Genomic DNA, 27,240 nt, shown 5'->3' with positions numbered 1-27,240 from the left:
CCCTCTTGGAACAAAGGCCAAGAGGCCAACCCCGAGTCCAGGAGGCGGAGCGTGGACAGGGTGGGGGCAGCGCGAGGCCCCGGGAGCTGCCTGTGTGCGCAGACCCAGGGCCTGGGGGCCACACGGGGCTGTCCAGTTCCCGTGGGACGGACACTCACGGTCCCTTCCCACCTGGAGCATCATCTTCACCTCTAGAGGGTGGATTTGAAGGGGTGAAGGGGAGAAAGAGACACACAGAGGGAGAAGCAGGGGAAGAAGGAGAGGAGGGAGAAGAATAGACGGCACAGGTCGTGGAGAAGGAGGAATAGAGGTGCATTAAGAATGGCCCAAAGTCTAGACATGGGTCGAAGTTAACCTACAGAAGCTCCTAACCTCCACGAGGTGGCGTATGCACTGGAAGGCCCACCCAGCCTATAGTTGCTTTGCGGGTGAGACTTTTCTCTAAGCCTATCTGTGATAGGCAGAGGCGTCACCATCATTTGAAGGACGCTAGCTGCAAATATTGGGAAGTATGCACATTTAGAACCACTCTTCTGTATTTTTATTTCCTCCAAGAGTGCCAATGCCACAAAATCACGGGAGGCTGTTTTGAAAAGAAAATTACAGGGGTAAACACAAATAAAATATTTAAAATATATATAGACTAACGGTGGGAAGTGGGGAGAAAAGTAGAAGGGACAGATATAAACAGACTTCCTGAGCCTTTGCTTTGTCAGTCAAATGCTCAAACAAATTCAGACTCCATGTGCATTTCAAGCTTCTCTCCCTTCAGCCCTGAGCCCAATGCCAGCACTGTATATACACAGATGTAGTCACATTAACCCCATGCTTCCCTACCTCCCTGTATTTAAAAAGTGCGGTCCCCTCCACCTTCTTGCCTTCCCTATTTTGTCAGGTTTCATTTAAATCAGGGGTCCCCAACCTCCAAGACCGAATAATGCCTGATGATCTGAGGTGGAGCTGATGTAACAATAACAGAAATAAAGTGCACAATAGATGTTATTCACTTTAAGTTCAGTCAGTTCACTCACTCAATCATGTCCGACTCTTTGTGACATGGACCGCAGCACACCAGGCTTCCCTGTTCATCACCAACTCCTGAAGCTTGCTCAAACTCATGTCCATAGAATTGGTAAAGCTATCCAACCATCTCATCCTCTGTCGACCGCTTCTCCTCCCACCCTCAATCTTTCACAGCCTCAGGGTCTTTTCCAATGAGTCAGTCCTTCCCATCAGGTGGCCAAAGTATTGGAGTTTCAGCCTCAGCATCAGACCTTCCAATGAATATTCAGGACTGATTTCCTTTAGGATGGACTGGTTGGATCTCACTTGCAGTCCAAGGGACTCTCAAGAGTCTTCCCCAATACCACAGTTCAAAAGCATCAATTCTTCAGGGCTCTGCTTTCTTTATAGTCCAGCTCTCACATCCATACTGGAAAAACCATAGCTTTGACTAGACGGACCTTTGTTGGCAAAGTAATGACTCTGCTTTTTAATATGCTGTCTAGGTTGGTCATAACTTTTCTTCCAAGGAGAAAGCTCTTTTAATTTCATGGCTACAGTCACCATCTGCAGTGATTTTGGAGCCAAAAAAATAAAGTCTGTCACTGTTTCCATTGTTTCCCCATCTATTTGCCATGAAGTGGTGGGACCGGATGCCCTGATCTTAGTTTTCTGAATGTAGAGCTTTAAGCCAACTTTTTCACTCTCCTCTTTCACTTTCATCAAGAGGTTCTTTAGTTCTTCGATTTCTGCCATAAGGGTGGTGTCATCTGCATATCTGAGGTCATTGATATTTCTCCTGGCAATCTTCCTTCCAGCTTGGGCTTCATCCAGTCCAGCATTTCTCATGACGTACTCTGCATTTAAGTTAAATAAGCAGGGTGACAATATACAGCCTTGACATACTCCTTTCCCAATTTGGAACCAGTCTGTTGGTCCATGTCCAGTTCTAACTGTTGCTTCCTGACCTGCATACAGATTTCTCCGGAGGCAGGTCAGATGGTCTGGTATTCCTATCTCTTTCAGAATTTTCCACAGTGTGTTGTGATCCACACGGTCAAAGGCTTTGGCATAGCCAATAAAGCAGAAAAAGATGTTTTTCTGGAACTCTCTTGCTTTTTGAATGATCCAGTGGATGCTGGCAATTTGATCTCTGGTACCTCTGCCTTTTCTAAACCCAGCTTGAACATCTGGAAGTTCACGGTTCACTTGTTGCTGAAGCCTGGCTTGGAAAATTTTGAGCATTACTTTGCTAGCGTGTGAGATGAGTGCAATTGTGCAGTAGTTTGAGCATTCTTTGGCATTGCCTTCCTTTAGGATTGGAATGAAAACTGACCTTTTCCAGTCATGTAGCCACTGCTGAGTTTTCCAAATTTGCTGGCATATTGAGTGCAGCACTTTCACAGCATCATCTTTCAGGATTTGAAATAGCTCAACCAGAATTCCATCACCTGCACTAGCTTTGTTCATAGTGATGCTTCCTAAGGCCCATTTGGCTTTGCTTTCCAGGATGTCTGGTTCTAGGTGAGTGATCACACCATCGTGGTTATCTGGGTCATAAAGATCTTTTTTGTACAGTTCTTCTGTGTATTCTTGCCACCTCTTCTTAATATCTTCTACTTCTATTTCTGTCCTTTATCGAGCCCATCTTTGCATGAAATGTTCCCTTGGTATCTCTAATTTTCTTGAAGAGAAATTCACTTGAATCATCCCCAAACCATCTCCTACCCCTGTTCCGTGGAAAAATTATCTTCCACGAAAACAGTCCCTGGTGCCAAAAAGGCTGGGGACCACTATTTCTTTCACGATAAAACAAGAGCCTCAAGTTCACCAGGAACAATATCATGGAACAGAGCCAAGCCATTCCTGCTGTCTAAATTCCAAACCCATAGAAGCTCTGAACATGTAGTAGATGGGTGTTTGAAGCTGCTAAATGTCAGGGATAAATTCTCATGCAGTAACAGTAACTGGGACACCAGCTCTGAGCATAGACACATTTTTCACTGAATTTACTGTCTTGGAGTATTCCTGAATCGGAGTCATCATTATAATATAAAGAAAAAATATTTGGGGGAGATAACTCACTTTTCTAAAAGAGGAAAGTGTGTAGAATTTGGGGAGGGGGTGTTGCACCAGTGCAGATGGGCACAACTCCCCACCTCCCCAGTATCCCTCAGGGTGAACCGCCCTCCAGGGAGAGGAAGCACCAGCATCCAGAACATGCATGAGTGGTCGCCGCAGGAAGAAGGCAGCAAAGGAAGCTTATCGGGCAGCTTGGGGATTGGGAGGGCAGTCATGGGAAAAGCCCTTTTCTGTTGCATCTCATTTATGCCTTTATTATGCCACATTGTGGGTAACAAACACACACAGCGACACCACACCGCCCTCCACCGCTGATAGGGGACAGGACTTCCTGGTGACTGGATAAAGTAATTATTGCTGGGAAGAGAAGGGAAGTGTATGCTTCCGGTGAGTTTTGTTTTCTGTGGCTGAAATGTGAGGAACTTGGCGAACTTCCCAGCCCAAGAAGTCCCTGTGACAGACTGATAAAGGAAGGAGACGACCCCCCCTCCCCAAAGTCACTGAAGCGAAAGTGAGCTGTGCTTACACGGGATCCTTCCTTAAGTGGAGAAGAACTGAAATGCAGAACAACACACGGGAGATTTTGTAATATTATCTTGGCGGTTACGTAGTCGTCTAGAGGTATTGTTAAGACATTTAAGAACCCCAGTGATTAGCATTTGGACTATTTGTTTGACTTCCTGGCAAATGATCCAGAAGAGCCAACATAATATTGAAGAAGAAGAAGAAGAAAGTTAGAGAATGGACACTACCTGGGTTCAAGGCTGGAAAGTTACAACAATCAAAACAGCATGGTGTTGGCAAAAGAATAGACAAATGGATTAGTGAAACAGAATACAGAACCCCAGGTAAATATAACTATATAATATATATAAATTTATATATGCATAAATTTATACATTTATATAAAATAGAAATATAATATAAATATAACCCCAGATAAATATAAAACAGGCCCCAATAAATATAACTAACTGATCTTTGACAAAAGAGCAAAGGAAACACAATGGAGTAAAGGTAGTCTTTCCAACAAACGATTCTGGGACAACTGAGCATCCACTTGCAAAAGATTCTAAACATACACCTCCTACTCTTCACAATTATATGCTGCTTTTATTACCAGAGTTTAGCTGCAGCTTATTTCTTTTTTAAAAATATTTCATTTATTTGACTCTGCTGGGTCTTAGTTGCAGCACGTGGGATCTAGTTTCCTGCCTAGGGATTGAACCCAGCCCCCTTGTATTGGGAGTTCAGAGTCTTGGCCTTGGAACCACCAGGGAAGTCACTATACCTTATTTCATAATCAGAGACTAAATATTTTCCCAAGTCATTTCGGACACCTACAGTTAGTCACAGCCTGACGAGGAGACGCTGTCTTTCAATCACACTAAAGAGCTTGGCCTTTGCAGCACAGTTAAGATTGACAATGCAATTTGAAGGCATCACAGAAAACCCTAGGGGTGTGTTGGCATTTCCTCTTTGGTTAAACTTATAATTTCGTTTTTCCTTTTTTAAAGAATGTTAAACAGCTTCTGTTGAAAGTCACTAGAAACCTTTAAAAGATTTTGAGGCCTAAATAATAGTTTTTTTTATGATGCATGAAGGGGTCACACCAATTTTCCCCAGTTTTGAAAATTTTTATAATGTACCCTGTGTTGTGGGGCAACGTGTAATGCTCGATATGTGCACACGAGGTGACTTCTGCTTCCATACAGTAAAGCAGTGTAAGCTTTTTGAAGACATTTTCGGTGACCACTGGGACACATATCCATTGATAAGTTAATAGCATGTGGTGCCACCATCGCAAACAGTGAACCAGGAGATGAAGAGATGCTTCTACGCTGGCAAAGCTTGTGTGGCCATAGGCAGTGCCAACTGTCTTGGCACCTCACTTCTCTGCCCAGCAGCAGGCAAATCTTTTTGACAGGGCTTGCGTTACAGATCCCAATTTCATAAATGTTAACATATGGGAAAATAAACTGAGTGTTAAACTCGAGAAAATAGGGCAGCTTTCAAATATTCCAAGCCCTTGGAGAATTCTGCAGAGCTGGAGCTATGTCCACCAGCTAGAAAGTTGTGTCTGCCTCTACCCTTTGTCATCTCAACACCTCCTCCAGCCTCAAACCTGGAGATCACAGAGTTCAGGTCACAGCATGGAGGGAAAACCAATCTAAAAAGGAAGAAGAAGACAATGGTTATGCTTATTTTAAGCTTCCTGCCTGAACTACCATGAGGCTAATTTCTTCTAGATTAGACTTCATTTCCTGAGGGTTCATAAGCAAATGTGTCTTTTCATGGCTGTGCTAAGACACGAAACCTCCTTTTCTCAGGAGGCTCATTTGAATGAGTGTGAACACACAGCTAATTGTGAAAGACCGACTCCCATTTGATAAAGGAATGAAGAATAATTCCAATAAAAGCACTTTGCCCTTTTGCGTGTCCGTGTGTGGTTATTTTTTGCTTTGGGTGTTCTTTGATTCTTTCTTTTTAATAAAATTATAAAGCAAACAAACTTTTAATGACGGTTCCCAGTGCTCACACAGCAAAGCCTCTCCTCTTCCTGCTTAACAATTAAGAGCTTTGCTTTGTTGCCTATGAAAAAAATTCTTAGCTTTAAAAGAAAGAGTAAATCCCCCAGTTTGGAAATATGCAACAAGACCCTATAGGAGGACAAAGTCAAACCAGGTCAAGTTGCAGGTCCCTAGAAGGAATTTACACAAAGCTCTGGGAGAAAGAGTTACCTTGTGGGGGCTCAGTCTCCCCTCACCCAGATGGCTAATTTAATGAGACCATAAAATGAATATATGATCAATTTTTCCAAATGATCCATATCCATTGCATTTGAAAAGAAGATATGATCACTACTCTTAGGGTATAGTGTTGAATATACATGCATAAGTTCTACCTTAGTATTTACTGAATTGTTTAAAACTTTTATCTTTATCTTATTTCCTCCAGACCTGCCATGCTGAGCATGGTGTGTTGAAGTCTCCTTTTACTAATATGTTTCCATCTCTTTCTATTCTCATTTTATGTACTTTCTGCATTATATGCTTGGTTGTTGTACCATTTGGTGCAGAGATGTTCATAATTTATCTTCATTGTGAATCGTGATTTTTCAGCCTAGATAGCATGCTTTTTTCTCTCATTTAAAGCTTTTTAGCCTGAATTCACTTTATCTGATATAAAAATCATCACCCTTCTTTCTTACTGCTTCTGTTTTTCTGTTAGAACTTTGCCTGTTTCTTAATTTTTGGTCTTTTGAATCATTGTGATCGAGGCGTGTCTATTAAACATAATATGGCCTTGTAAGCTAATTTGATACCTGGATCATTTGTCACTACAACAAGAAAAGAGAAGAAACCAGTAAAGTGTGTTCCATTTATTGATACCACTCCTGTTTAGTCTCAACGCTGTCATATTATTTTATGTTATATTCACTGCATGTTATGTTTGCTGTATTTCCTTCTTCATTTGGCACATTTTCTTTGTTATTTCTTATATGTTTACTTTTTCAGGTGACCTGCCTCTGCCCTCTCCAGGGTGTTTCCCATCATTTTACTTGATCTGCTTCTGAGGCTCAGGCCACTGCTCATCCAACCACTAAAAATAAAAGAACCAGGAAACTAAAAAACAAGCTAAGGGAAACCTGGTGTGCTGCAGTTTCAGTCCATGGGGTTGCAGAGAGTCGGACACAACTTAGAAACTGAACAACAACATAAGGCGGGGTGGGGGTCCTGAAATGCCAGCTGGCATACCCTTAGCCACTCTCACCTCGGGCTACACATCTCTCAAGGGTGATTGAGTATCTTTATGAGCACAAGCAGCAGTCCCGACACTACTGAGAACAGCGCCCACCACCTTTAGCATCTTTCTGGCTCCAGCTGGTCACAGCCTCAGCCTACACTGTCTTCCCAGAATCTAGTCTCTGACACAGTCTTCTCGCTCTTCTCCCAGGAAGCTTCTCAATCCCCGTGTTGATCCACTAAGGCAAACAAATACCCTGGAAAGGACTTCTCCTGCCCCTACACCTGGTCTATGTCTAGACTCTATCGAAGCTTCCGCCACACCCAAGTTCCTTTATCCTGTCCATGACCTAAGATAACATTCTAGGATAGGGCAGGAAAATATCAAGAAACACAAAAGCTTAATAGTGTGCTTGTCTGATTCATAAGTACGCTGAAATGCACCTGATTTCAAACTTGCTGAGTCAATATGTCTTGCATCCTATGAATCTGGTGGGAATCAGCGTGCCCACTGGTCTATGATGAAAGTCATGTCGCTGACCCAGAATGAAGTCAATTAGGATCACCTCAATAATCAAAAGTTAATTAAATTCCACCTGGTGATTTTAGAATGCATTTTAAAAATGTGTTTGGGTCCATGATGTTAAAAATAAAAGTCCCTACGGACAGATTCTGATTGCCTTCAACTCCTACCAGGAAGGAATATTTTCTTAACTCTAAGCCCACTCAATCATAAAATGAGTCTTGCCCAACAAAGCATGCACCAGGATCTAGGGAGGAAAAAGACCCACTAATTTTGGGCTACATAGAAACTGGGGTTACAAGTTTGAGCTCTGGAATCCTCAGTGATAAATTCTTGAATTAATATAAATCTGGGAGTGGATAGGTCATTTGAAAGCAGTGCTCTATAATATGGATTCTGGCTATTTTATATCCAGATTATGTGCTTGTAAAACTGAGTGCATACAACACAGTCCAGACTTTAATGACATGATCTTCTTCTTCTCAACATTTTAAAAAATTAATTAATTTATTTATTTATATTTTTTATTTTAATTGGAGGCTAATTACTTCACAATATTGTGGTGGTTTTTGCCATACACTGACATGAATCAGCCATGGGGGTACATGTGTTCCCCATCCTGAACCCCCTCCCACCTCCCTCCCCATCCCATCCGTCAGGGTCATCCCAGTGCACCAGCCCTGAGCATCCTGTCTCATGCATCCAACCTGTACTGCCGATCTGTTTCACATATGATAATATACATGTTTCAAGGCTATTCTCTCAAATCATCCCACCCTTGCCTTCTCCCACAGAGTCCAAAAGTCTGTTTTTTACATTTGTGTCTCTTTTGCTGTCTCACATATAGGGTCATCGTTACCATCTTTCTAAATTCCATATATATGCGTTAATATACTGTATTGGTATTTTTCTTTCTGACTTACTTCGCTCTGTATAATAGGCTCCAGTTTCATCCACCTCATTGGAACTGATTAAAATGCATTCTTTTTAACAGCTGAGTAACCTCACAACATTCTTGCAAAATGTTAATGTCTTCTTTTATATACAAAAAAATCCTGTTTTGTATAGACATTAAGAGATTTCCGAAAAGTCAGCAGCAAGTGAGAACTGAACCCAGGTTCATCTGATTTCAAAAACCCAATCTCTTTCCACTACAGCACCTTGCTGTCCCATACACACCGGAAGTACAGGATGGCAACTCTGGTCTCTGGATTCTCTTATTTGGGAGTTTTTACTTCCTTTGGTGTAACTGGCAGAGTGAATGTCCCAAACAAGCACTCAGCAGTCCCCATGCCCAAATTTGGGGTGGATGGGGGGGAATCAAATCCATCCTCCTGGATTGGAAGCCCAGGAGCCTTAACATCAGGGAAGTCCCGCCCAACTTTTTCTCTTCTGCCTTTCTCTAACACCAAAGCTGGAAATGGACAGCCTTATTTCCTAGTTCCTGCATCTGGGTTTCTAAACTACAAATCTGGTTCGTCAAGTTAGTTATCTGCGCATGAGTGAGACTGGGAGTCAGGATGGAGGCAGAAGCCGCCTTCCTTCACATTCACTTGTAATCATCGGGCAACGTGATTGTGAGACACTGGGACTTTCTAAAGCTGTGTCTCAAGGTTTAGTCACTAATTTTATGGGCCCCCAGAGGGCTTCCCAGGTGGCGCTAGTGGTAAAGAGCCTGCCTGCCAATGCAGGAGACTTAAGAAACATGGGTTCCATCCCTGGGTCAGGAGGACCCCCTGGATGAGGGCACAGCAACCCACTCCAGTCCTCTTGCCTGGAAAACCATGGACCGAGGAGCCTGGTGGGCTACAGTCCATGTGGTCGCACAGAGTTGGACACGACCGAGGCAACTTGGCACACACACACCAGAGATAGGTTGGGGGTGACAGGGACTTCTTGGTTCTCAAATTTCCATGAACACATCACGTCCTCAAGATCGTTAGGTACTTCCAGCACCAGCTTTCTGGTTTCTGAGGTTGACAGCGGAGGCAGAGATGAGGCAGCCTGCTCTCGGCCCCTCCAGCCTTCCCAAAACACGAACACCTGCTTCTCCCCAGTCCAGGCCTCTCTGCTGAAAATAGCCAGAGCGGTTTCTGTTTCCTGCAACTGAACCCCGCTGATACACACTGTTCCCCATCTCTCCCACTAACTGCTGGGCTTTACAACTGTCAACCCTTCAGTGGATCCTTTAAGCCCTAAAATGAGAACTCTAAATACCTCCATCACTCCCATTCTCCCTGGTCTGGCTTTATTTTTCTCCATAGTATTTATTGTCTCTTAAAGATTGCTTGGGCTTCCCTTGTGGCTCAGTTGGTAAAGAATCCACCTGCAATGCAGGAGACCTGGGTTTGATCCCTGGGTTGGGAAGATCCCCTGAAAGAGGAAATGGCAACCCACTCCAGTATTCTTGCTTGATAATGCCATGGACAGAGGAGCCTGCTGGGCTATAGTCTATGGGGTCGCAAGAGTTGGACATGACTTAGTGACTAAACCACCACCAAAGATTGCTTATTGGTTGGATGTCCACCACTACTAGAATTTAATCTCTATTCAAACACAGACTTTGTTTTTCCCACTTCTGTACAGCCTTCTAACACTTAGAACCTTATTGGCATAGGGTTTGAATGAATGAATCTACTTTTCTTAACAGAATGTGGGTGCGTGCATGTTAAGTTGCTTCAGTTGTGCCCGACTCTTTGTGACCCTACAGACTGTATCCCTCCAGGCTCCTCTGACCATGGGATTCTCCAGGCATGAACACTGGAGTGGGTTGCCATGCCCTTCTCCAAAGGATCTTCCGAACCCAGGGATCGAACCTGCATCTCTTACCTCTCGTGCATTGTCAGAGGGGTTCTTTATCACTAGCATCACCTGGGAAGCCCTCTTACCTGAACACTACTCCTAAATTACTGCACTAGTAATAAGGTCATCAACAATACACCCTCAATTATGCCTCCTCATGAAGATTTTACCTGGGTTTAGAAAATCCTCAAAGAACACAAAGTGATATGTGTTCTCTGAATCTTGGCATTAAATTTAGGGTGACCAAATCCTTCTGGTTTGCCTGATATTTTCTCAGTTTTAGCACTGAAATCCCATGACCTGAGCAAACCAAGATGATTAGTTGCCCTAGTTTAAATTCATGAGGTGGTAAAAAAGGCATGTGAAATTACATTATTTTAAATCCATCTTGCAAATTAAAGTTTGCAAACAGGAATCTTTTAAATCAGCCTGTGGTTTCCTTCCCACATCACAGTTGTCTTGTGAATGATCCCAGAAGCCATCAGGGTGAAATTTGAGCAACAGCCTTGGGCTGCCTTCTACACTTTTATCAATCTTCTTTTTTGGTTATGCACTGAATATGCTACAGCTAAGGGTGTGAAATATAATTAATAGCATATTTCATAATTAAATTAAAAACTTGATACAGGAGGTTCCCAGAGAAAAGTTATAGCACTAGATCCTTCGGGAAGGCAAGGGAAATCTGTTTATAATGTTGTTGGGAGACAGAAGAGTGAATTCTATTGAGAATATTTATCAATATTAATTCTAGGGATAAATAAATACTTAGCCATCACAAACCAGAAACAACTCTTCCCTCCCCTCCTCCCCTCTCCAGCCTCTAGTGGCTAACATTATCCTGAAATTTCAGACATCTAGTTCAAGTATAATTTGTGGTTCAAAATAACGTCTTTGATCTGGTGCATTACCGAGAACTGGAGAATGTGAGCATGCTCAGTTCTACGACCTAAGCTTCCAGTAGATGGATCATCTTGGAGAGTTTCGTTCCCCGATGATTCATGCAGTTGAATGCTTGGATGTTTAGATTTTCAAACATTCTTCTCAACCCAAACCAAAACTTAGCGATGCTGTCACCCTGGAGTTTGTTGAGCACCTGCAAAAACAGTTGTGTTGCTAAAATCAACTGTGCCACGTGACGGCAGCGTTTCTCAGGCTGTGTGTGTGAGGGGTTAACGGAGCCGGAGTTGCACAATCCAGCACAATGCATTCCTCAGAGACTGCAAGAGCCGTCTGAACGTGTTTACAAAGCAGATACAGGGAAGCCGCCCAAGGGCAGTGTGCTTAGGGGAACAGAGGCACCACCTGGGCTGCTTTTCTTCTTAAGAAATTGCCCAAAGGACTCCAGAAAACGCTTTTAGACCGTGTGAACTCTGACATGTCCCACATCTCGAGCCTTCCAACCCTTCCATGGAATGACTCAAGTTCTTGGACAGACTTCACATTTTTGCTCACACCGGCTATTAGGCCTGGCCACTTCCTTCCTTCCAGGCTCTATTTTCGGTAGCAGAACCCCTGCACCTGTTGTTAGCATGGCTGCAGAAGGAAACCTCAACAAAACCCTGGTCTGTCTGCCCAGCAAGGCCAGGCCTGCCCAAGCCGAGGCAGGGGATGGTGTCAGGGTCCAGAGAGCCGGGAGCCTCGGGAGAGAACCGCTCACCCACCATCTTCTTGTGTCTCCTGGCCCGAAGCTTTGCCCAACCGGGGCGCTCCTCTCTGTGTCTGGGAGTGGCTGGCCACACTCCTGAGGGTCGGAGCCCAGGGGCCAGGCCCCGTTCTTTTGACACTGGTGTGTGGATCCCAGGGGAGCAGGAGAAGATTCTGGGTCGGGGGTGACTGCCTAATTTCCACATGTGGGAGGCCAACATGACTGAGACATAAGCTGGAGAAGCTTCCAGTCCCGCAGAGTGGGATCCCCTCGGGGAGGGGTCTGCGGCAGCCTGAGAACAGGTGGAGATCTGGTTCTCAGGCCCCTCGGTGGGTCAGGCCCTAGTCCACTGGCTCCGACCATCCTGGCCCAGCGTGCGCCAGCGGGGTGGTGTTTCAAGAGGTGGCTGAACACCATGGAGTCAAAACCAGTTTCTAACGCCATTCTCTTGGCAAACCCAGGCTGCTTCTGAGACACTGGGTACATGACACTGCATGCCAGGACCCCTCTGGGCCACCTGCTTGCAAGCCCCCTATTGTGCTTTCCCTTTCCTCAGTGGAAATTTGGCAGAATCACGGGGGGTTCTTATGTTCACCTTTTATCTGAGTCTGTTTGTCCACAGCTAGAATAACAGGGGGCTTTTAAAACCTAATGAATTCAACGTTCAAAGAATAGCCTCAAGCAAAAGGAATGTCTAATGTTCCAGTAGGGCAGGAGGCCATTTGGGGCTTAACCGTCGTTTTCATTCACATGCAAAATACTTCCAAAAGCACGAGTTGGAAAACTCAGAATCCTGAAACCCAATCACTCATCTTCCTCAATCCTAAAATTTTGATCTCACTAGTGGTTACTTGATAGCTGAATATACTTTAGATTTAGGAGGGGGGGAAAAAAAGCGGATACTATTTTGGGGTTTGGGTGGCCAGTAGGTTTGTATGTTATTTCTTTTCTGTGTATATTTCTTCTTCTCTATAAATACATTTAAATAGACTAAACACCTCCTTTGGCAGTTACTTCCATCAAAACATGGAAAAACGCTATGGCTGAGCATGGATTTATTTAGAAACTTGCAAACGGTGTTCTGGAAGCCCTTTGCGGTTCAGGATGTGCTGGGTTCTTTCAACCTTCAGACTGGGCGGAAGTCCCTGCCACTGGATGCATGGCTCACAGCTGAACAGGCTCCTCGTTATTAAGGGGATGACCCAGGTGCTGGGGCAGAGACTAAGACACTGAACCTGCCAGTTACACACACACACACAGATACACACAGACACACACCACCCCCCCCAAGGCCATCACAAAAGCATATCCACACACACACACACACACACACACACACACACACCAAGCCCATCATAAAAGCATAACACACACACACACACGCACACACAGACACCCCAAGCCCATCACAAAAGCAGATCCACACACACACCAAGCCCATCATAAAAGTGTATCAGTGCACACACACACACACCAAGCCCATCATAAAAGCATGTCAACACACACACAGAGCAAGCTCATCATAAAAGCATATCAACACACCCCCCAAGCCCACCATAAAAGCGTATCGACACGCACACACCCAAGCCCATCACAAAAGCATATCCACACACACACCAAGCCCATCATAAAAGTGTATCAGTGCACACACACACACCAAGCCCATCATAAAAGTGTATCAGTGCACACACACACACCAAGCCCATCATAAAAGCATATCCACACACACACCCCCCAAACCCATTACAAAAGCATATCAACACACACACACACCAAGCCCATCATAAAAGTGTATCAGTGCGCACACACACACACACCAAGCCCACCATAAAAGCAAGCCCACCATAAAAGCGTATCGACACACACACACCCAAGCCCATCACAAAAGCATACACACACACACACACACCAAGCCCATCATAAAAGCATATACACACACACACACACACACCAAGCCCATCATAAAAGCATATCCACACACACATAAAGAGCAAGCCCATCATAAAAGGATATTGACACACACACATACACACCCCCCCAAGCCCACCATAAAAGCGTATCCACACACACACACCCAAGCCCATCACAAAAGCATATCAACACACACACACACACCAAGCCCATCATAAAAGCATGTCAACACACAAACACACATACAGAGCAAGCCCATCATAAAAGCATATCAACACCCCCTCCTCCAAGCCCACCATAAAAGCGTATCCACACACACACACACCCAAGCCCATCACAAAAGCATATCAGCTCACACAGACGCCAGCCAAAAGCAGCACGTGTCCCCAGCACTTCCTGTAACGGACAATGAGGTCTGAGGCTGAGTCCCTGAGATGTCCCGTCTCACTTGTTTTTCTTCCTCAGGCCAACCCTAGGCATGGGGCTCTTTCCCTACACTCCTGGCAAGTGACACTCAGAAGCATGACGGAACATGCCCTTTCTCAGAAATAATTTAAACATCATTCTGCTTCTCCTGCCTTCTTGGCTATGCTCTGTGTGCGTGCTCAGCCGTCTCCGACTCTGTGACCCATGGACCGTAGCCCGCCAGGCGCCTCTGCCCATGGGATTCTCCAGGCAAGAATGCTGGAGTGGGTTTCCATGCCCTCCTCCAGGGGATCTTCCTGACCCAGGCATCGAACCTGTGTCTTCTTGGCCACGGATGGTTATCTATAGGCCCCTCAGGGGTGCATTTCCAGTTCTCATCGTCTCTCACCTGCTGAGATGCTGCCTGTCTGGTCACAACCAGTGTCGGCAGAAGCGCACAGAGCGGCCTCTGGGCCCTGCAGAGCTGCCGAGAGGCCTGGAAGAGAGTTGGGGGGGGGGGCTCCCTCTGTGTTTGGAAGAGAGAAAGGGGTCAAGAGGATCTCCCCTTTGCCCTTTCATCTCCAGGCCACGTGATCGAGAACCGCCTTCTGCTACTGGTTTTTAATTGATTCTAACGCAGGGTGGCTGAGTAGAAGGATTTAGATACAAGTTGCAAAGAACTGGACCTGTTTGTCCAGAACCTGGGAGAAGGCGAGGTCTTCAGTGAAGGGCACGGAGCCGAGGAGGATGGGCACCCCTCCTCCCTGTGGCTTCTCCTCTCGCCGAGATTGCAGAGGCTTTTCTTGAAGGGGAGGTAAACCCACTGTTACCTGGGTGCTCCTCATGGGAGCAGCCAACTGTCCAGCCTGGCATTTCAGCCACAGCACAGCAACCAGCAACATGCTTCAGCTCATTTTTTGTTCAGGGCTGGGTAATTTTATGGCCACTAATTCTATCTGCAGCCACACACAGAGGGAGGCATAAAATTAGCCCTTTGTCCTTTCACTGAAGGAACCTTTTCAAATATTAACCCAGCAATCTCCTGCACAAGCCCCAGGGGTAACAGGGAGGGGGCCAAGGCTCCACAGATTGATTTTACGGACACTGTGGAAGCGTGAGGGGTGAGCCCGGTGGCTTCCCCGCGGTCACGGAGTCGGTGGTGGAGTCTGGGATTCTGGAATTCACATTTCTCACTCGAAAAGATATGCCTCAAGTTCTGAGGGCAGGGCCTTGGGCTGAGGCCCCAGGTCTTAGAAAGTAGACTGAGCCAGGAGGAATCCAACAAATATCTCCTGTTACCAAAAATGTCTTATCCGTGAGCTTGGGATGTGACATAAATACATAATTTTAATCATATGTTTAAGAACAAGAAAAACGCAGATGTGTGTGGAATTTGCTAACAGTAGAGAGCAGTGGAAAGGGGGACGAAGACTCCCTCCATAATCACACCAGCCTCGGACACTTACTACCTGTGAGGCTTTGCATAAAGGCATTTTCCTTTCCAGTCTCCATTTCTTCCCTGTGACATGGAGATAAATCTCTATCCTGTGCACAACCTTGATGAGTGAAGAGGTGAAATCGTCATGTAAGACAACACTCAGCACAGGATCCAGCTCCCGGCGAACACCCAGCAAAGGAAGGCATCCGTATCCTCAGGGCTCCCTAGGTGGCTCAGATCCTGCAATGCAGGATACCTGTGTTCAATCCCTGGGTTGGGAAGATCCCCTGGAGATGCACCCAGCAACCCACTCCAGTATTCTTGCCTGGAGAATCTCACGGACAGAGAAGCCTGGTGGGTTACACTCCATAGAGTCACAAAGAGCTGGACATGACTGAATGATTTACACAAAGGAAAAGGAAAGGGGGAAAGTTCCAGTTCGCCAGAAGAAATGATACCCCTGCCAGTCTTGTCCCATGACTGTCCTCTAAGATACACACAGACAAAACCAGGCGTGATGCCTATTAAAAATTTAACTATATATCATATTCATTTATTATCAATCCACAGGATAATTTGATTGCTACATGAGCTCATAAAAGCTTTTCACCTTTACAAAATTAAAAAAAAAATGTGCCACAAGGATGTAATAACTGCCGATAAACAAGAAAAGGAATCTTAAAATTATAAATTTGCTGTAGAAAAGATAAAAAACAATTATATTTTCTTTAGAATTTTACCTTGAATAAAATATTCCCCTGTATAAAAAATAAAAAAGCTTGCTCTGGTTAGAATTAGAGTATTTTTGTCTTCAAATCTGAGAATTTGCATAATCTTTCCATGATAGTTTTCCTTTGTACCGCGTGGCATTCAAGCATAGCAGATTAGAAAGATTTTCTTTTTTTTGCTGTTTTTTTTTTAAAGCAGTCTTTTAAAATGGGACATCGGTGGAGAAGTTCATTGTCTTCTTCTCCTCCTCAGGGATGTGGAACATGGCCTTTGAGGGGAGGAAGAGGAGGAAAGAAAATGAATGGGAGAGGGGGGAGGGGAGGGGATGAAGGGAAAGAGATGGGAAGGGAAGGGATGAAGGGCCAGGGGTGGGAGGGGAGGAGGGAAGAAGGCTAGGGAAGGGGGTGCTGACTGTGCTGTGAAACAGAGCAGGATCACAAGAAGGTCTATCTGTAAGTGCTTTTAAGATAAGGTGCAGAAGCAGACTGCAACGTCGCTAGTACTGCCCTATGTACATATTCACAAGAATAAAAAATTCCAGCTAGTTCACATTTTCTCCTCCATGTGGAGGCATCCATTCCACCATGCTGGCCTTGACCACGGGCAACGCAGCACCTCACTGCCCGTATGGGGGTTGGTCCTATGACGTCCTTGAACTTGAGGGAGCAGCCCTGGGAGATCCAGCAGGCTCTAGAGATAACGCGTCTACCACGAAGCTGGAGTCCTGAGTTAAAAAGAAGCTCCAGTACTGGAGTTGGACACAGCAATCAATGTTCTATTTTGTCAAGGCTTTTTCCCTTAAGATTCGTCTAAAACAGGTGTCAGAGAGAAAAATAAAATACAAACAAACGATAAAGACAGAGCCAAGAAACCCCGACAACCACCAGGGGAAGTCGCAGGCTTATTAATAGCTCTTGACGCGGGCCTGGGTGATGTCTGACGTCTTCTTGATGACGCTGGCCCGGGTCTCCCGGTCCGGGCGGCTGCTGCTGGGCGTGGGGCTCATGGAGGGGGCGAGGGGGAGGTCTGGGAACGGGGGCCAGGAGCTGTTGTAAGGCACGGGGCAGCTCTCCTCTTTGATGGTGACCTGGAGGTCGGGCTTGTTGGACGTGACGAAGGTGGCCATGCTGGGCAGCAGGTACGTGTTCCGTGGCCCCATGTTGCTGAGGTACTGTTTGCCTTCAATGTTCCTCTTCCGCCAGTGTGGCCGACCCTTGCAAAGAAAAGAACGATGACAGGTATTTCCTCTGCCCTTTCTCCAATGGCTTTTTAAAACACGGCTCCTTCTCCCCACGGGTTAAGTGTCTGAACTTAAGAGGCGTGGAATAAACGAGAAGCTGACTGACTCCACATCCTTGAACTGAGAGCTATCCCCAGCCACACATGCCCCCAAAACACGGTTTCTCTTCCCCTCCCTTTTTTTTTTATCATCAATGCCCATCGCCCACCTCCCAGAAATCTAACCGAGACTATTCTATGAAGGCAGGAAAACGAGGCAGCAGCTTGGTTTCTGGTTCCCCTCTAACGCCAGCTGCCTGGCCTGATTGTTAGGAAGCTCTGGGCCAGGATGGCTGGTGCGAGAGGGCGACCAGGTCTTCATAATGGTCCCACCGGATCCCTGAGTCCAGCTGCGTTTTTCAGAGGGAGGCAAGTGAGGTGCTCAGTAATAGACAGGGAATGCCCGTGGATCGCTTTCAGATGGGTGCAGTTCAGAGCTCCAGCGTGCTGCCAACAGCTGGCTCCAAGGTGTGGGCGCCATTCAGGGAAGAACCTAGAATTCTGACCTTGAAGAAACAGGGTCTGAATGTGTGTGCGCATCTGCACCTACTGTCTTTTCAGAATTCCTGGGCTATCCTTGGAAGCAGTGCGCACCCTGGGAAATCGCTAATTCAAACAACCGCTAGGCAGTCTGTCTGTAACTGACTCCAACGCAGACACAAGGCAGGCTTCAGAGGAATGCTCTCGCTCACCGTCAGGGCCTTGCCTGCCGTTGTCAGAACCCAGCCAGACGAAGAAGAACAGGAGAGGGACTCAGAATCCGACTGAACACGCACTTGGCCAGTGGGCAAGGATCGCGGGTGGCAGGGACTCTAGGGACGTGGAGAGCTGCTCCTGCTTTAAGCGCTTCCTGACATTGATCTCTCATCACTGCCCGGGGCCTCCTGGACCTTCTGTTTCTGCTCGCGGAGTCGGATGTTTATTGCGCTAAGAACATCAGCGTTTCCTGGCTTTCTCCTGCCATCACAGCCTCCTTTCTTACTGAGCCCTCCCCTTCAGTTCCCAAAGCCTCGTTTTGTAAGTTGAAATCCAAAAGCACTGTCAATTTTACGTTGTGTATATTTCTCCACCACCACCACCACCGCCACCAAAAAAAAAAGCCGCAAATGAAACTCATGATCAAAAGAAAAGAACCTTCACTAGCTACGAGGAAACCACCGTGCTGGTTGGGAAGGCTCTGTCCCAGCGCCTGCTGGCGACAGCCGCCCCGCCAGGCCATGCTTACCTCCGAGCTCTCTTCGTCACTGGGCACGCTATCGGTAGTTTCGCTTTCTGTTCACAGAGAGAAAAACACAGGCCCATCATTCCTGCCGCTCAAATCATATGGAGGCTCAGGCAGTGTTTTAAAAAATTATATATATATATCAGCAACTTTTTCTTCCAAAGAGAAGTGGGTCACTAAACTCATAACCTCTGTCCCCTGTGCTCAGGTCAAACGTGTGCACCTGGGAGGTGCCGGAGCAGAACTGGATTTCTCTAGTTCTGCCCCGTCGCAGAAAAGGTTGAGGGTGGAGGGGTGGCTCATTTTCCCAGGGCCAGGCTATGTTTATTCATGGTCTCTGCTTCCCGGGGTGCGGTGCTGGACCCCCGGATGCCCGTCTGCCCCCCTGGTCCACTGCCAGCTCCCGCCTCTGCGTCAGGCCCTTTCCTTGAGGCTGCTCCATCCAGGCCCCACTGGATGGCAGCTGGTTCATTTAAATCCCAGCCCGGTCTCCCCAGGTCCCTCCCTTCCAGCCCAGTCTCCTCCCAGCCCCTCAGTGCTGATATCCTGGATGGATAAAGGAGTTTATCTTCCCCCTGGCTTGCTGTGGATGCACAGATTCTGGGGGTGGGTGGGGGTGGGGGGTCCTGTGAGCCTCAGTAAACTGCTGTGTTTACCTCCTCGTGGGGTTCCCTCCTCCAGAGGGCAGGCGGGGCCCGTGACTTGCTCTGAAACCTACAGAACATGGCAGAGGCGACGGGCTGTATGCAATCACATTACATAAGTCTGAAACTCCGTCTAACGAGGCGACGACCTCCCTGGCTGGCCTTGAGGGGGCAGGCCACCACGGCAGGGAGGCACCCAGACAGACGACCAAGGGGCTGCTTCCAGCCAACAGCCAGCAAGAAGCTGAGGCCCTCAGGATGACAACTTGCCAGGAACTACATTCTGCCCCACACTGTGTGAGCCTAGAAGCAGACCCTCCCAGATCCCATCCTCAGATGCGACAGCAGCCCTGGCCCAGAACTAGACTGCGGGTCTCTGCAGGGAATGCCCCGAGCCGAAGACCCAAGCCAAGTCACGCCTGCTCTCCTGACCCTCAGCAACTGTGGGATGATAAAGTGTGTTGTGTTCAGGCACTAAGTTTGTAGTTATAGGCGGCAAGAGACAACCAACTCAGTCACCACCCTGATTCAGCCTGCCGGCTCTGAGAGACAGAGCAAGTGACTTGACTTCACGGAGACACAGTTTTCCCTATCTGTAAAATGGGAATAGAAGCACTTTCCAAAGAGGATGCCATGCTCAGCCCAGGGCCTGGCACACAGCCCACATCCAGTGAATACTGGAGTGCCTTTGTCCTGAGCTCACTAGCCTCCTGCAACACTGGATCTGTACCACATACTAGGGGAACAGAATCAGGCAACAGCTAGAGGTGACATCACTCGTGCACAGAATACAAGATTATTTTTTTTTTCAGTAATTTACCAGTGTTCTTTTAAAAAAAATTTTTTTTATTTATTTATTTTTGGCTGGGCTGGGTCTTCATTGCTGTGCGGACTTTTCTCTAGTTGCAGCGGCTACTCCACAGTTGAGGTGCGTGGGCTTCTCTTGTTGCAGAGAACGTGCTCCAGGTATGCTCCAGACTTCAGTAGCTGCCATTCCTGGGCTCTAGACCACAGGCTGGGTAGCTGTGATGCACAGGCTTAGTCGCTCTGCGGCATGTGGGATCTACCTGGACCAGCGTTTAAACCTGAGTTTCCTGCATCGGTAGGTATTAGTATATTCTTCACCACTGAGTCACCAGGGAAGCCCCAAGATTTAAGTAAAAATATTTAAAAAAAAAATTTTTTTTAAGCAAACTACTTTTGATTTTTTTTTAAGTAAAAAAAATTGTAAGTGTTCAAATGCAAAATTGATGGCGTGCAGTTTTTCAGGGTTCACAGCATCGAGAAATGAACGCACAGAAGGGAGAACTTCCAAAAGACAGGGACCCTTAGAGGTCACCCTCGGGGTCACTCACTTTGCAGACAAGGCCGGCAGGGAAGCCGTATCAGTGAATGCTTATGGGGCTAGTGAGCCGTGGGCCTGCACTTTGCCTGCAGGTCTCATTCAATCTCTCAGGGACCCTAAGTCAGGAAGCAGGTCCTGTCACCCCACCCCACCCTCACTGGGCAGAAGATCTTGCGTGCTCTTGTGGCTTCCAGCCCTTCCACTCCAAACCTACAGAGGCCCTGGCCTCCAGCCTCCAACCTTGCTGGTGGCATGCTGTGACCAGGTAGCCCCCCCAGCCCACACAGAGCCCTTCCAACCACACAGAGCACCAGTCCTAGACCAGCCCCCTCGGTGAACTAAAGGCTAGGGAACAAACGGACAAACTGAGGCACAGAATCATTCTTCAAACGAAGAAGCCGAAAGTGACGACACGGGGCCCAACCTGGGGCCTCTGAGCACCGTTCTCGGTCACTATACTTTGGGGACTTCACCGCAGAGGACTGACCATCTGCAGCCAGAAAACCGGCCCGTCCAGCAGGGGCAGCAAGCGCCTGGGAAGGCTTGACCCTCTTTATCGGGGAAAACCAGCAACGCCAGGCACAAGAGACCCTTCCCCACAAAAGTACATTATTGTAAAGACAACGGCAAGGGAAAGGCCCCTCCTGGCTTAATCTTCCAGCTAGCCCAGGACTCCGAAGAGGAGACAGAAATCAGTGACTGCCACTCCCAAGGAAAAAAGCGGAACAGAGATGTTGAGAAATCAGCTCAAGTGTGGTGGTCTGAGTCAGCGCAGGGAGGGAAGACAGACCAGCCTTCTGATCCCCGGGCCCCGGGCACTGAGGCTCTCCTGCAGCTCCGACCTCCCATGAAACTTCAAGATCCCCTTTCTGTTTTGAGCGTTAGCTTCTTAGGGCTCCAAAGTCGAGGTTTCTCTTCCTTTCCTGTAGGTCCAGCCCTTCCAATTCCTCCTAATCACCCTCCAGAAATACTTCATCTTCTGTTCCTCTCCCCTTCAAATAAACACAGGATACCACCAGGCTTGTTGGAAATGGGCAAAAGCCAGCAGGGGATTGAATCACCAAGGCAGGAGGGGTTGGGATGCAGTCTCTGGGAAGACTCTGTGGTGGGACCTGGCATGACCATGAATGGGATCAGAATGTCATCCACCCGTAAGTACAACTTCAGGGAAACTGCTGGAGCCAAGAGGAGACACAAATGCTCTGAACTTCTGTTTTCAGCTGACCCAAGTGTTAGCGGAAAAGCATCACATCTAAAGGAAGGTCAATTCCCTCTGAAGCAGTTTTGAAGAATCTCCACATTAGCAAACTGAGATTTCTTATTTTTTTTTTAAGTATTTTCTTGTATGCTTTGCATGGCATGAGGGATCCCAGTTCCTGGACAAAGGATCAAACCCCTGCCCCTTGCATTGGAAGTGTGCAGTCTTAACCACTGGACCATCAGGGAAGTCCCTGATTATTCTAGCTTTTAGTACTTAAAAGAACGGCCTTGCGTGCCTTCAGCTTAGGAGCAAAAGATGCTTGAAGCCCCAGCCTGAGGATCTCAAACCCTTCTCTCTAGAACAGCGGTACTTCCAGCGACTCCTGGGTCACTGGCTCAAAGTGCTTTGTTGGGGGCCACGCATACCTATCTTCCTCTGTTTTCTTGGGTTTTACTTCACCACTGGTATTTTCACAGAACTAACAAGCTCACGGCAGCTGCTGCTTCCAGATCAATGTTGCTGCTGACACATCAATATGAGTTGTTTTAGTTTTCCTTTTCATTAATTTCAGTTTGGTTTTTTATTTGCTTTGAGTAAAATGGAATAAAAAAGAAAAATTGGGAGTTGCCTCCTAAGCACGGTCTGAGTAAGTTGCAGTGTTTACAGAGTAATAGCAGGTACCTAAGCAGTTTGATTGATCTTTCTGATCTCCGTTTTCCCAGAAGCAACCGGGGTGAGAGGGAAGGGGGAGGTTTGGGTGCTTCCTTCAGGACCTGCAGTTTTACAGTGATCCTAGTCTTAGGCTTACTCTCCACGTAGCCCAGTTTCTTTCTTTCTTTCTTTTTTTTTTGCTCCATTTTTTGGCTATGTGACCTGGTATGCAGGATCTTAGTCTGCTGACCAGGGATCAAACCTATGCTCCTTGCAGTGGAAGCATGGTCTTAACCACTGGACCACCAGGGGAGTCCCCTTAGCCCAGTTTTTATTGTCAGACCATCTTAGGAACATAATCTGGAAGGAGACAACACGTCTTCCATCACAGCCCTTTTGCACAATGACATCTTGGTACATTTTCTGGAAGACTTGTTCAACAAGTTTTAGTAGTAAGATTGACAAGGATTTTTTTCCCTCGATCACTTCCTCAATGACTTTCACTACAAGTCTCAATGAAAAGATTCAAATCAGACCCCTCTCTAAAAAAAAAAAAAAAATTTCTGTATTTGGCCGCGTCAGGTCTTAGCTGTGGTGTGGGGTCCTTTGTTATGGGATGCGGGCTTCTCTCCAGTTGCAGCACACAGACTTAGTTGCTCCATAGCAGGTGGAATCTTAGTTCCCCGACCAGGGACCAAACCTGCATCCCATGCATCGGAAGGCAGAGTCTTAACCACTGGACCACCAGGGAAGTCCTTCAAACCAGAGTCCTCTTAAAGCACTTTTATTTTTGCTGCACCCAACAAAACACACGCCTTCTCTGGTTTCTGGAAGGACCCAAAGTCTTTTCTGCTGGTGGCTGATCTCCCTTCTCTCAATTATCACAAATCGACCCTCTGTCTTCTGTCTTCTCCATCCTCTCATCCAGCCTTCCCCCCCAATACTACTGTGATTTTTCTTACTAAACCATCAACAACATAATAAATGATCCCTGTTCACACACTGGGATATTTAAAAATAAAAAGGACTCTTCTCTAGAGTTTCCCAAGGTTGGGCTTTGGGACATCCCTCCCCAGAATGAAGTTTCATGAATCCAACTAGAATTGCATGCTGTCTTCAAACAACATAATGCAAGTGTGTGTGCTCAGTAAAGTCATGCGCAGCTCTTTTGCGACCCCATGGACTGCAGTCTACCAGGTTCCTCTGTCCATGGGATTTCCCAGGCAAGAATACTGAAATGGGTTGCCATTTCCTTCTCCAGGAGCTCTTCCCAATCCACGGTTGAACCCACGTCTTCTGCACTGCAGGCAGATTATTTACCGCTGTGCCACTAGGGACGCCCACAGTGCAAGTATGTCCCTCCACTCAAATAAACTGTCCCTTTTCTTGCTCAACATCATATTTAGACCACGGAGAAGACCAACTTGCAACAGTGAATGTGATTTTTGTAATACTACTGGGATTCTATTTCAATGATCAGTAGAGAGGGAAAAAATAGCAAACAACTGCCTCCAAATACCAGTTTCCTAAATGAATGAAAGTGGTTAGAGGAGGCTGAAATTCACTTGAATAGTCCAAACAAAGGGACCCTGTCATGGAAAACAGGCAAACAGCCTATTTTTTTTTGTGGAGACCATCAAGTTTAAAAAGGAATACAACCAAGAAGCTGTCTTTCCTAGCAGCAAGCTATGGAATTCCTGACTGAAAGATTTTAGCTACCCATGGTCAGTAACAGATAAGTTTCTGGTGTGTCGTGGGTTCTAGAAAGGAGCAGTGATGACTTATCTTGGCTCTATCCAATAAGCTTCCCCGCAAAGGGTTCTGGAGAATTCAGACAATGAAAACAATGGAAAGAAATAAAGGCCAGGCTGAAACACCAGGCTCCAAGCAAACCCCCGCTGCCTGCCAGCCTGGCATTAAAACCCTTCTTTTCAAATCTTTCAAATGTCCTGAAAAGGGTAATGACATTTTCATTTCTCTCTGCATGAATCAGCTGTTCTTGGGATTCTTCTGTGAAGGCAAAATGCTACTGCTGGCAGAACAGCAAGAAGAGGCCCTTCCAGAACCCCCAAGAACACTTCAGAAAACTCTTACTCAACAGATAAATAGAAAAGTCGATTCTAAAGCGCTAACCCCCTTTTTTTAAAAAAAAAAAAAAAAAGGATGTAATAATGCCTGCAGTGCATGATACAGAGAAAAGTCACACATTTTCAGCCATGGTCAGGGAAACAAAAGCCAAGTGGCTGACTGTTTCAGGTTTCAGTTATCTCCACTGTAAAATCAGGGCATAAACATTTGGCTCTGCCTCCTTTGGTTGGCCCTTGAGATCCTGGAATGTGGACCGCTCTGAATGGCCGAGCCCCATGAGTTCCTGCAGGGCAGCGTCGCAGTGCAAGGGCCAAGAACAGCATCAGCCACGCGTGGGTCCCACTGTGCTACAGGTTGTCCATCTCTGGACACATGGCTTCACCCCAGCAGCCTTAGATACTTAATTTTTAAAGACAGAATAATGACAGTACCCAGGGTTATTCTCCTGACAATTAAATAAGCCAGTCAACATCAAGCACTTTGCATAGTTTCCAGGGCACAATGAACACGCAACAAACAGTATCGTTATAGTTCCTATTACAGGGACTGGTACACACAGGAGTTCAAACTATGTTTCATGAATAAATAACTGATGACAAGCTTAGCCTGTTTGGCAGATTATAGGCTTCTTGTAGCCAAGGTTGCTTCTCACTTTCCTTTTATGTTTGCGGCACAAAAGAAAGTCAGGACCTTGAGGACATTCTGCGAAGTGAAATAAACCAGTCACCAATGAACCAATACTGTATGATTGCACTTATAGGAGGCACATAGAGTAGCCAAATGCAGACAGACAGAAAGTAAAAGGGGGACTTCCAAGGGGCTGGGGGGAGGGGCATGGGGAGCTACTGTATATCAGGCACCGAGTTTCAGTTTCGTAAGGTGAAAGGGTTCTAGAGATGGACAGGGTGCTCCTTGCACAACACTGTTAAGGCACTGAATGCCGCTGCAATGTGCACTTAAAAAGGGCTGAAGTGGGGGGACCTCCCTGACGGTCCAGTGGTTAAGACTGAGCTTCCACAGCAGGGGCATGGGTTCCATCCCTGCTCGAAGAACCAAGATCTCACAGGGCACACGGCATGCCCCCCACCCCCCAAAAAAAGGCTAAAGTGGTAAATGTTGTACTACGGATATTTTACCACAATTGAAAAAAATTAAGGTGACATGAAAGCAAACTGGGGTTCAGGAGACAGAAAGTTAATTTAGGGGCTGCTAATGTACAAACAATGTGTCACATGAATCCACCCAATTCTGAAGCCGACTCTGTGCCAGTCACTGGGGTGGTGCCCGGATTGAAGGACATGCTACTTGGCAGCACATAAAGAGCACTGGGAAGAATTCCTGACCCGAGCAACTGTGGTTACCCGTCAGAGGACGTCCTCTTTTTCCTGTGGTATCTGCAAGGAATAACCCTAACTCAGACCTTACATTTCATAACTATAACTGAGTACCAAAAAAGTCAAGAGGAGATCATCAGAAGGAGGGTATGGCGTAATGCTGGTGGGGGAAGGGAGCCACCTCTTTATCTTCTAAGGATGGGAGAGCCTGCTGAATCTGGTCCTAACCCTGTGACATCGCGGCCAATTTCTTCCAGTCTGGGGACATTCCCTGGAGAGTTAAAAATGCCCAATGAGAAGCTTTGCTAAATTGAAAAAAGAAGTGGAACCTATGTGGAGATGACAAGGAAACTTGGTGGAACGACGGAATGGAACGTGGGGTCTGCAGGTTCAGCTCAAGTTCTGAGCCAAACACTTCTGGCCTGGAGAGACTCCTTCACTTCCGATGAAGGGGCTGGAAGAGGTGACCCCTAAGATCCTATCCAGGTGGGACAAACTCAGATTCCATGAAAAACACCCTTACAAATTTCTGATAACGTGTGCAAATAAAACAGACGTAGATGAACTATTACACTGGCTAAAACTTTCGTCCCGGTTTTTCTGTAACATCTTGCTGTAACATCTATAAAATTGAACACACTCCCCCCCTACCCAAAGAAATCTTCTTATCCATTAGTCATGTGTGAACATGTTACGGGTGATCAAGAGAAATGTTGTGACCAAGACTTGGACCTGAGAATAAAAGTGTCTAAGAAGACGTTGGTTGAGAACATTAAAGCCAGAATAATTCCAGCCAGAGTAATCCTCAGGATGGAGGAGTGGCTCTCTGCTGTGTTGGTGAAGTGGGTGACCTTAGACTAAAGGACCTCCCCGCCTTGTTCCCCGTTCAGTGGCAGTTTCTGACCCACCCACCCCCTTACCTGCGTAGGAAGACACGGGGGAGATCTGCAGCGGGTAGAGCTCACTCATGCTGACCGGCTGCTCATCGCTCTCGGTGGTCACCTCCACAACTTGGCAGATGTCCGGGGGATTAGTGACAATCTCTTGATCCTCATAGGTGCCGTCCAGATGTGACTGTCCTACGACTTTAAAGAAAAGATGGCCATCATGTGCCACCATTACCAGCCTATACCATCCTGGCATGCACTCTCAAGAGAGAAAAGCTCCCCCGAGAGAGCCCAAGAGTCGGAGTCC

At 46.6% G+C, this 27,240-nt stretch overlaps 1 protein-coding gene across 2 annotated transcripts in view; it reads right to left on the bottom strand.

The window, feature by feature from the left end:
- Positions 1–16,078: 16,078 nt before the first annotated feature.
- IRF2 (interferon regulatory factor 2) overlaps positions 16,079–27,240 on the bottom strand; it is an 82,947-nt gene continuing 71,785 nt past the window's right edge. For both annotated transcript variants that reach the window (XM_020876531.2, XM_020876532.2), the window contains exons 7-9: positions 26,967–27,131; positions 18,787–18,833; positions 16,079–17,496 (exon numbers count right to left, since the gene is read on the bottom strand). In XM_020876531.2, the coding sequence (XP_020732190.1) occupies positions 17,188–17,496; positions 18,787–18,833; positions 26,967–27,131 (521 nt within the window). In that variant the 3' untranslated portion in view covers positions 16,079–17,187. The remainder of the gene's footprint in view (positions 17,497–18,786; positions 18,834–26,966; positions 27,132–27,240) is intronic.

Source organism: Odocoileus virginianus, chromosome 32 (assembly GCF_023699985.2).
Source record: "Odocoileus virginianus isolate 20LAN1187 ecotype Illinois chromosome 32, Ovbor_1.2, whole genome shotgun sequence".
NCBI classification, from domain to species: domain Eukaryota; kingdom Metazoa; phylum Chordata; class Mammalia; order Artiodactyla; family Cervidae; genus Odocoileus; species Odocoileus virginianus.
The sequence above is the reverse complement of the archived record's forward strand: the minus strand, read 5'-3'. Positions and strand labels throughout refer to the sequence as shown.